This window comes from Strix aluco, chromosome 4, assembly GCF_031877795.1.
Source record: "Strix aluco isolate bStrAlu1 chromosome 4, bStrAlu1.hap1, whole genome shotgun sequence".
NCBI classification, from domain to species: domain Eukaryota; kingdom Metazoa; phylum Chordata; class Aves; order Strigiformes; family Strigidae; genus Strix; species Strix aluco.
Genome location: NC_133934.1, coordinates 29,769,132 through 29,778,541, shown reverse-complemented (window position 1 = coordinate 29,778,541; position 9,410 = coordinate 29,769,132). Strand labels below are relative to the sequence as shown.

Genomic DNA, 9,410 nt, shown 5'->3' with positions numbered 1-9,410 from the left:
GTGGCCAAGACCATCACTGATTACAAAAACATTATTTGTAGGCTATTCCCCTGTGCAAGTTACAGAAGTTGCAATATGGGCCCCCTGAGCTGGGCACAAACCCACCTGATCATTTCAACATGCTTTGCAATATTTTTATTTGCATGCTTTCCTAGCTACACCTAAGTACCCTCAACAATACCAACCAAAACAAAAAAAATCTGCTCTACTTGCAGTTTTCTGGAAGAGCCCAAAACAAAAACATAAACCCCATCCCACTCAGATGATGTATTTGAAACTGAATGTGCTGTCGCAGGAGAGGCGTTTCCCTTTGCACCTCCCGCAGAGGTCCTGGCGGTGGGGCCTCTTGGGATCCACGTGGCGCATCTTCACGGGGCAGGTGCACCGCGTCTGCCTGCAGCTCTGCGGGAGAAGGCGGCGGTCGGCGGGCGGCCCGGGACGGGAGGGATGGCGGGAGGGATGGCGGGGGGGGTCCCTTACCTGGCAGGTGATGTCCTCCACACGGTACGGGTTGTAGGACTTCTGGCAGGTTCGGCAGAACTGTCGGAAATAGACCTGGGGGGGCGGGGGGAGGCCGGGGTCAGCGGGGGGGGTGGCGGGATGGGGGGGTCGCGCCGGGCCGGGGTGACCCGAGCCCACCCTACCTTGTTGGTGCCCTGGACGCACCAGACGTAGGCGCTCTCCCAGCGGATGTTGCAGTCCTTGCAGTGGTAGTAGCCGTACTTCTGCTCCAGGAACTGCCGGGGACAAGCGTTACTCGACGGGGCAGGCGCCTCCCGGCCCGGCCCGGCCCCGCTCCGCTCCCCCGCGGCCGCCCCTCACCTGGAAGCGCAGGCGCGTCTTGCCCGCCGCCGGCTCCTGCTTCTGGGGGGCGGCCGCCGGCTCTGCCCCCGCTGCCGCCTGCTCCTCCCGGCTCTCCTCCGGCGGCTCCGGGGTCGCAGCCGGGCGCTGCCCCAGCGGCTCGGCCTCGGCGGGCTTCTCCCAGCTCGCCCGCACGGCGGCCGCCTCCGCCTCCCGCTGCTCCCGCAGCGCGGCCGGCTCCTCCTCGACGGCCATCGCCGCCGCGACCGGCTCCTCCTCGACGGCCGCGGCCGGCTCCTCCTGTTGCGGCCGTCGCTCCGGCCCCGGGCCCGGTTCCTCCAGGAAGGCGGTGAGTCTGCGGGACGCCACGGGCGAGTAGACGGCGATGGTGCGGGGGAAGCGCACGGCACGGGTGCTGGTGGTGGCGGGGCTGCCCTGCTCCTGCTCCCGCTCCGCCTCACGGGGCCGCGGCCCGGCGGGGGGCCCGGGGCGGCGGCGCAGCAGCGTGCGGGGCCCGAGGGAGCACTGCACCGAGGCGTCCTGCCGCGGGTTCACCTGGACGCCCACCTCCTTGGTGTTGGCCTTGCGGAGCCGCGGCGTCAGGTTGGGGTTGACCTGGGAGAGGATGGCCTTCAGCTGCGCCCGCTGGTAGTTGTCGAAGTACTCGGCGGCCGCCGCCGCCTCGCCGTAGCCCGAGAAGTAGCCGCTGCCCCGCGGCCGCCAGCCGCCCGCCGCCCCCCCCTTGCCCTTGGGCGGTGGGTAGCGGTAGGAGTAAGGGTAAGGGGGGTAGGTGGCGTACAGGTAGCTCTCCATCGCCTCCTCCGCCATCACACCGGACCCGGGGCAACCGCCGCGGGGCGGCCTTAAATACCCCCGGGGCGGGGCAGGGCCGGGGCCGGGCTTCCCCCGCCCCCGACGGCAGCCGGCCTTGGCCGCCCCTTCCCATCCCTCGGGCCCGACACCCCCCACCCCCCAGCACAGCTCCCCCGGTGAACCAGGCAGCGCCTCAGTTGCCCCCACGCGATTAATCAGCGGGGAACACGGGTTTGGTTCGGCTTCGCCATGTATTTGCGGTGAGAACAACGAGCACAATGCTTTTACAGCGGGTGGGAGGCACGGGAATACGCGCACACAAGACGGTTTGCCTGTTGGTCCGCACTGGCGACGTGTTGGCTTCACCTCAGCAAAATACTCGTCTCCTTCCTCCTACCCAGTCCTGCGGTGCTCAGGCGGGCAGGAGCCTCCTGGTGTGAAGACATACGGTTACTGGTTTGCGTCGCAGTGATGCTTTTTCCTTTGTTTTTTTGATTTTTTTCATACTTATTTTTGAGGAAATACAACTGTCACAGTAATAAACACACATCACCTTGTACAATGGGAGCAGCTGGAGAAACGATGGAAGCCAGGCAGCTCTGCTTGTGCAGAGGCCTGGTTGCAAGCACAACACACATCACACGTCCCCGGGTGTCACCTCCTTATCTCGCCTAAAGCGCCGTCTGCGTCACCTCCACCTGAACGGAGTTGTGCTCGTCCGTGGTCACTGTGCCGTACGAAGTATCAGCCACCTCCTCTTCCTTCAGTTTCCTGTAGGAAATATCTGTGTCTTCCTCTTCACCGAGTGTATCTTGTTTGTAGCTGTCTCTCCCATACATCTTGTATACCAGCACAAAGAGTCCCGCTTCTGCTGACTGAAAAAGCGCGTAAAGCAAGGGAAACATGTACATGCTCCCTATGAGCTCCGGGGGGAAAGTGAGTTTTAGGATGGCAGTGCAGAGCTGGACGTTTTGGCACCCTGTTTCCAAAGACACTGTTCTCCTGCAGTGTGGGGGCATTTTAAAGACCGTGGCTAAGCCGTATCCCAAGGCGTACCCCGCTAGAGGCATCAGCACCGCAATGGCGTAGACAGACGCAGGAATGTGTGCCATCAGATCTGGGCCCAGCATGGTCCCAGTCAGGATGAACAGGATCACCAGAGTCACCAAGAGGGACCACAGGGAAATCTGGCAACAGACATTGATAAGCAACACGGGGGTTATTAGTTTAAAAGGATAAGCACAGCAGGTAGAGGCTCAATAGAGAGTCTAAACTGCAAAACACGGTTGCACTGGCTTTCCCAGGTTTGCTTCTGGCTCAGGACTTTCGTGGTGTTTGACCATATCCTGGGAAAGGAAGGGGCTGAGATAGCCCTCCATCATTTTGCTTTGGGGTGACTTGCTGGGAAATTAGAGAGCCAGGGCTTGTGCTTCACTTTTCCTTTTGTAATTAAGCTAATTTGTTTGCATGTTTTAAGGAAGCGTTGCCGTGCCTGCCGGTTGGTTTCGCCAGCCCTGGGTGCAGCAGGAGCAGGGAGAGAGCTCTGGGAGAGAGGATGCCAGGGAATGCTGGAGGGCCCGGGGTGCCTCCCGGGGTGCAGTGCCACACTGCCCTCCTTCCCGTGTGCCGGGAGGGTAACCGGCCCTTTCCATCGCTTTCTGACTCTGTCCGACTGTTTTATTTCAAGACTGAAAGTCCTTATATTCCACCGTAGTAGTGGAATATGCCAGCGTGAAGCTACCGTCGGTTCGGGGGGACCAGAACGGTTACTGCCGTCGCCCCCCCACCCCGGTGCTGTCCCCGGGCATCCCAATGCGCCCCCCCCCCGGGGGCTGTGCCTACCTTAACGAGGAGGTCGGCGGCGCGGGGGTGCCGGTACCGGATGAGCACCCCCAGGCCGATGGGCAGCAGGGTACTGCCCAGCGTCAGGCTCACCGCCCCCAGGGGCAGCAGCTGCACCAGGGCCGTGTTGATCCAGTGGCGGCTGTAGACCCAGAGGCAGAGGGGCATGAGGAAGAGGGCCAGCAGCGTGGAGGAGGCCGTCATGATAATGCTGCGCCGGGGGAACCAAAGAGACACCGGATCACCGCCCGCCCGGCCCGGAGGCAGCCCCGGGAAGCAGCAGCCCCCGCGGGAAGGGGAATCTGCAGCCGGCCGGGGCGCGGGCAGGCAGGTTTTTTAGGGAAAGGGGCAGGAGGCGTGTGCCGGGGTCCGTGCAAGACCCGCCCGCCCCGGGAGAGGCAGGAGAGAGCAGCGCTGGGGGGTTCCAGCCGCGCCCGTCCGTCCGCCCGGCCCCACCGCCGGTAGGTGCCCAGCAAACCCGCCCCGCGCCCCGGGGCCGCCGCAGCCCGCCTACCTGAGGTTCATGTCCCCGTCGACGAGCACCGACATGAGGTTGGAGAGGTTGCCCCCGGGGCAGCAGCCGCACAGCAGCACAGCCACGGCCGCCACCTCGTCCAGGGCGAAGATGAGGGCGAGGAGGAAGGCCAGCAGCGGCATGGCCACGAACTGTCCCAGCAGCGCCAGCAGCAGCCCCACGGGCCGCCGCAGCTGCTGCCCCAGCTGCCCCAGCTCCACGGCACAGCCCAGCCCCAGCATGGTCACGCAGAGTGCCAGCCCCACCAGCACGCTCAAGACCTGGCTGAGGGAGCGGTCCCCGAGAGCCTGGCCGCCCCCCGCCAGCGACCCGCCGTCGGGGCCGCCGCCCCCCGCCGCCGGCGGGGGCTGCGCGGAGCCGGCCATGGGCTGCGCCGGCCCCGGGAGCCGCCGGCTTCCCGCCGAGCCCCGGAGGAGGGAGCGGGCGGCCGGGGGGCGCGTCAGTGCGGGATGCGGAGGCGGCTCGCCCCGGCGGCCCGCGGAACCCCCATCCCGGCCCGGCCGGGCGCTGCTGATGCGCTGCCGCCGCCGGTCCCTCGCTGCGCCCCGGCCGTCTGCTTGCGGGCGCCGCCCGCGCCTCCCCGGACCCACGCGGGGCCACCCCCGGCCTGGGCGGTGTCTCGGCGCCGCCTCGACGGCGGGCAGCGCCCGGCCGCCAGCGCCGCCCGGCCCCGGCGGGGGGAAGCGCAGGCGGCGGCGGGGGACCGTGGCCGGCCCCCCCCCTCTCGCCCCCCTCCGGTGCGACCCCCCCGCTGCCCGCCCCGGGGGCCGGCACAGCCGCCCGCGTCCCCCCGAGGCCGGGGCAGGGCCCGGCTTTTCCAGCGGAGGGACCGTGGTATGGGGGATTTACTTTGACATCAGCATCGAAAAGCCAGGCAGTGTCGCGGTGTCACCCCACGCGGGTGGGCAGCAGCAGCCCCTCCCTCTGCTGAGGGACAGCCATCGCGGCTGAGGGCAAATCGCGGCTGCTGTGAAGGCTGGGGGAATGGGCGAGGAAGGATGGAAAGCCCTTTCAGGAGGTCGGGGAGCCACCGCTTCTGGCGGTGGGGTCCCAGAACCTTGTGAGGAGAGGTGATGATACCTTTATAGGGCAGTCAGCACAGGTGGAGGAAGCAGACGACTTGCAGGCCCACAGATATTCAAACCAGGCTAAGAAATGTAGTCCATCACCCAAAAATCACATCCAAGGGTCATAAAACTGTGCTTACAACATTTACGTTTTCCCTGTTTCGTTTAATAATTGTGTGTCACCCTGTTCCTTCAAAAGCGAAATGCTGGATGGGATGCCAGGCTGGGCTCACGAGGGCAGGAGCTCCCGAGAGAGGAGGGCAGCCTCTGAGAGCAGGATGGACATCAGTGACTCTTACTCTGTGCGCTTGGCACCACTACTGGCCGCGTCTCAGGAGTGTAACTGTCTTTTCTCCTTTCACCCAGAGGATTTAGAGGGGTCACAGCCACCGCTTCACATCACCGCTCCTGAGTGGGAGTACCTGGCTCAGTATGCAGCATCCCCAGGGACTGCCCCTTGGATTCTACACCGAGCACGCTGCTCTGCTCTGTGTGGAGCATCTCGGGTCGCAGCTCAAGGGGGATCCACCAAATTTAAGGAGAGAGCCTACGGGAGCTGCCCTGACCTCCTGCTTGCCTTAAGCTCCATCAGAACAGCAAGTTTCTCAAAAATTTATTTAGGTAAAATTTTAGGCTGTCCCAGGATTCGAGTAGAAATTATTGGTGACTCAAGGGACTATTTGCTTATTAAATCTTTTAATTCTTACTTGGGGCACAGGCGACACAAGAAGTGCAAGCAGTACCTAGGGACAAAATCCTGGGCATGGCAACTTTGCCAGAATGATGCCAAGTCCAATATTGTTCTGCCTGTGTTTGTCTCCTTGTCATTAGCCTAAAGAGAGCACAGGGAAGATGAGTCATCAGAGCTGAACAACCAAATAGGATTCAGATTGCTTTAGTTCATTCATATTTTTGGGCTCTGTGTACTGCTAGAGGAGGGGAGCGCAGAGTCTGCATATATAGAAAAGGTTTATTGTGCTTCTTAAAGTCTTACCACTGCTATATCTTATGCCATCCTTCATGTAGCCAATATTGGGCTTCACAACATGCAGGTCATTTGCTTATCATACCCTCCCTGGTTTGTAAGTAATGCCTGTGCAGTTTCCCTGCAGCGCGGCCGAGCCGGGATCACCGTGGGCAAGCCCAGGCTGGGGCAGTTGCACAGAGCACAAGACAGCTGCTTATCAAGCAGGTGTGAAGGGCACAGGCCAGGCCTCCTGTTTTATCTCAGAGTGTCACTCCCCAAACTTCCCGCTGGAGCAGGGCTGGTCGTGGGAAGATACTTTTGTGTCATAACGTATGACATATATAGGCAGTTATAGGGGGAGTTCAGTAAACCTAGATATGGTGAAGCAGATGTGTCCTCTTTCAGACCCCACCTAGTTATTGTAACCTAAACTTCAGTTCCGAGAGACACTGAACTATAGCGTTGCTAGTGGGAAGGTGTTGTGAATGCATTGTAACAAATCAAGACCTCTTGAGATTTTTTCTTCAAATTTATCAGCAGAAATTCAAACTTAACTCTTGGTTTAAACAAGAGCAGGACTGCTGACTTCAGGGAAAGCCAAGTGTGAACCCAGCCCATGTGCTTCACTAATTGTCCATCCAGTGAGTACTGTCACCCTGGGTGGCACCCAGCATATTTTCACATCCAGCATGTGGAGTGAAAAAACGTATCTGCTGCTGAGCATGGTTCTTGTCTCTTTAACTTGCTGCAGGCTTTCCCTGATATGTCATCGTTAAAGTACAGGCTGGAGTCTGGAGTGATGCTAAGTAGTTTTGCAGCATCTGGCTGCAAGGCAGCCAGCTCACACGTAGTGCACACCACGATGTATCTAAATCAATGGCTAATTCCTTCTCTGTTTTCTTTTGTGGAGGACAGGAGAAAGCATACTGCCTACCCTGCTATTGCTGACTATTCAAGTATAAAAAGACTTGGCAAGTAAACGCAATCATATATCATTCTCAAATTATTCCTCATTAGCCCTTCTGTTGAAAAATGGGTGAGAGGATAAGAGATAGCAAGAACAAGAAGAGGGAGGGAGGGAAAAGACTCATTGAAATACAAGCTTGTTGTAGTTTGTAACTTTTATAAATAATATTGCCTTATATCATTCTTAGGAGGGATTTGATTTCCATAGGAGAGCACCTGTGCTATAAACCAGTCTGGAGTAGCAGAAGTCCTTCAAACACTAGGAATTTTGTTTGCTCTTTTATAACAGGATTTTTTGTTCCTTCCCTTTATTTAACTGGAATCAAAGGTGAAAAATAGAGCGTAGGCTTGTAAGGAATTTTGACAGTGCTGTAAGAAATGAGCAAAGCGACCTTGCTGTTTGCTCAGCTAGTGGCTGCTCCAGCACATCGCGTGGAGATGTTGTTTGAATCACTTGCTTCTCCTGCCAGAGATTTAAAGTATCAGGCACAGCCCAGGATTATTACAAAATTGCAATCATTGTGCATATGCAATGAGGTCGCCTTGGTGTCCCCCAGGGGAAGTTGCTGTGGGTGTTGTGCACTGTGCTGAATCTGAGGCAGCAAGAGGAGGTTCGGTGTGTGCAGCCATTACACCTGTGACTCCGTGCGCTCAGGAGCCTCGGGCGAGAAGGGTTGGTTTGCAAATCCCAAGCAAGTTATGGATAAATCACAGTCTTGGACTTGGAAGCCTAAATCCCGACCGTGTTGCGCTTCAGGTGCGTGCTGTGGTTATGAGCAGGATGTAAAAGCAGGATGATGGGGTGGGGTGAGAAAGCAAAGGGTGGTCACCCCCTCTTTGCCCACTCTTCCCATTTCAGCTCAGTATTCATTTCAGCTCCCCGCTCCTCCCGCCCTGGCTCGCTGTGTGCTGTGCCCGGGTCTGCGGGAAGCAGTGGAGCTCAGCTGCTGTGGGATGGCGTCACCCACCCATAAGTCATGCTTTGACTCTCTGCATGTCCACGCCAGCTGATTTGTGGAGCTGTGCCTGGCGCTTGCGGAGGAGGAGAGGCCTCCGGAGGACAATCCCAGAGGATGGAAACCTTTCGGTCAGCACCTTTAAGCGGTGGTGCTACTAAAGAGGCTGGGACAAAATACTGCTCTGGAAGTGATGTTCAGGTGAGACCTAGCAGGAGTAGTTTCTGATTTCCAGGGGATATACAATCCCTTAGTTTCTACTTTACTTGCTATGCACCTAGGTTATGGATAGAAATAAAAAGGGATTTTAAGACTTAATAGGACAGTAATAATTTTCCATGGAAAAAACCAGTCTTTGCTGTCATTGTGTTGGATTAAAATACTCCTTAAGGTGTATAGGGTGATTCCCTACATGCAGTTTAGGGTGAACTTGTGGTAAACTCCATGAAATGTGTATGCTTGTTCTTATTTATAATTTAGATCCAGATCAGGTTTTTTGTGGTTTAGGAGAGTTAGGAATTGGAACATAATTGTGCAGAGATACTGGTGATTTTGCCTGTTCTTCCATGGTTATCTTTGTGCTTTGACAGATCAGCTGGTCCTTTGCTGAAGTAGGTCCCTCTCTGATGCCTGGCTCCTGCTCCCTCTCTCAAGAACAGCAGCACAGAGGGGACTTCGCACCTTCTGTCACCCCCACCCATAGCCCACCTTCACTGAGTCAGCGACTGTAAGATCTTAGCAGACTCATGGCTCTTTTTTTTTTTTTAATTTTTATATTGTTTGAGATCTGATTCCCTAAACAGACAAGAAAATACATTTTTTAAATAAGATGAAACTTTGAGATCTGTGCCGTGAAGTTATTCCTAAGAGACCTTCCCAGCCAGACACAGACAGAAACTGGTTTGGTGAGGATGCGCTGATCGATTTGACGTTGCTCCTGCCCCAAACCATTTGTGTTTCATACAGAGGCAGAGTGCAGTTGGACCGTGTAGGTGGAGAGCCATGGGTTTCCGATTAGTTCATTGCTCCCACAGCTGTCTATAGTGCAGCAGGGCTAGGACAGACCTGCCTTCCCTGCCTCCCAGGCTTCTCTGCTACCTTTCAACACGACACCAGGCCCCATCGCAGCCCTGTCATGCCTCATCCCAAGCCTGACTTTCTTAAATTTCCCTCTGTCCTGTCCTTAGCACATCACTGTGGCTCGATCCTGCTCGGTAAATGTCCACAATAATCAGCATCTTTTTTCCCACAGCCAGCGTCCTTGACCAGACCCAGGATTTGAATTTCAGGGTGGGGAAAATTAGATACGTATCCCTTCCTCCCCTTCTTGGCGGCAGTCATTGCTGTGTCCCTGTTGTCTCCTCTACAGGCAGGATCCCACCAAATCATCCTTCCCTTCCCCTCAGCCCAGGTGGCAAAGGCATCCAGGCACCCTCCTCCTCCTCCGTCCTCTGCTGCACTGT

General features: G+C 57.6%; 2 protein-coding genes across 2 annotated transcripts; both read right to left on the bottom strand.

Moving 5' to 3' along the window:
- Nucleotides 1-258: 258 nt before the first annotated feature.
- Nucleotides 259-1,629, bottom strand: ZAR1 (zygote arrest 1). Its single transcript, XM_074821387.1, has 4 exons — nucleotides 823-1,629; nucleotides 645-737; nucleotides 481-555; nucleotides 259-402 (listed from the first exon to the last, which is right to left on the bottom strand). The coding sequence occupies exons 1-4, from the start codon at nucleotides 1,627-1,629 to the stop codon at nucleotides 259-261; spliced, it is 1,119 nt and encodes a 372-aa protein (XP_074677488.1).
- Nucleotides 1,630-1,846: 217 nt separating this feature from the next.
- SLC10A4 (solute carrier family 10 member 4) lies at nucleotides 1,847-4,356 on the bottom strand. The gene is made up of 3 exons (XM_074821386.1): nucleotides 3,971-4,356; nucleotides 3,457-3,667; nucleotides 1,847-2,801 (listed from the first exon to the last, which is right to left on the bottom strand). Exons 1-3 carry the CDS (start codon nucleotides 4,354-4,356, stop codon nucleotides 2,286-2,288), a joined length of 1,113 nt encoding a protein of 370 aa, XP_074677487.1. The 3' UTR covers nucleotides 1,847-2,285.
- Between the last annotated feature and the right edge of the window lie 5,054 nt (nucleotides 4,357-9,410).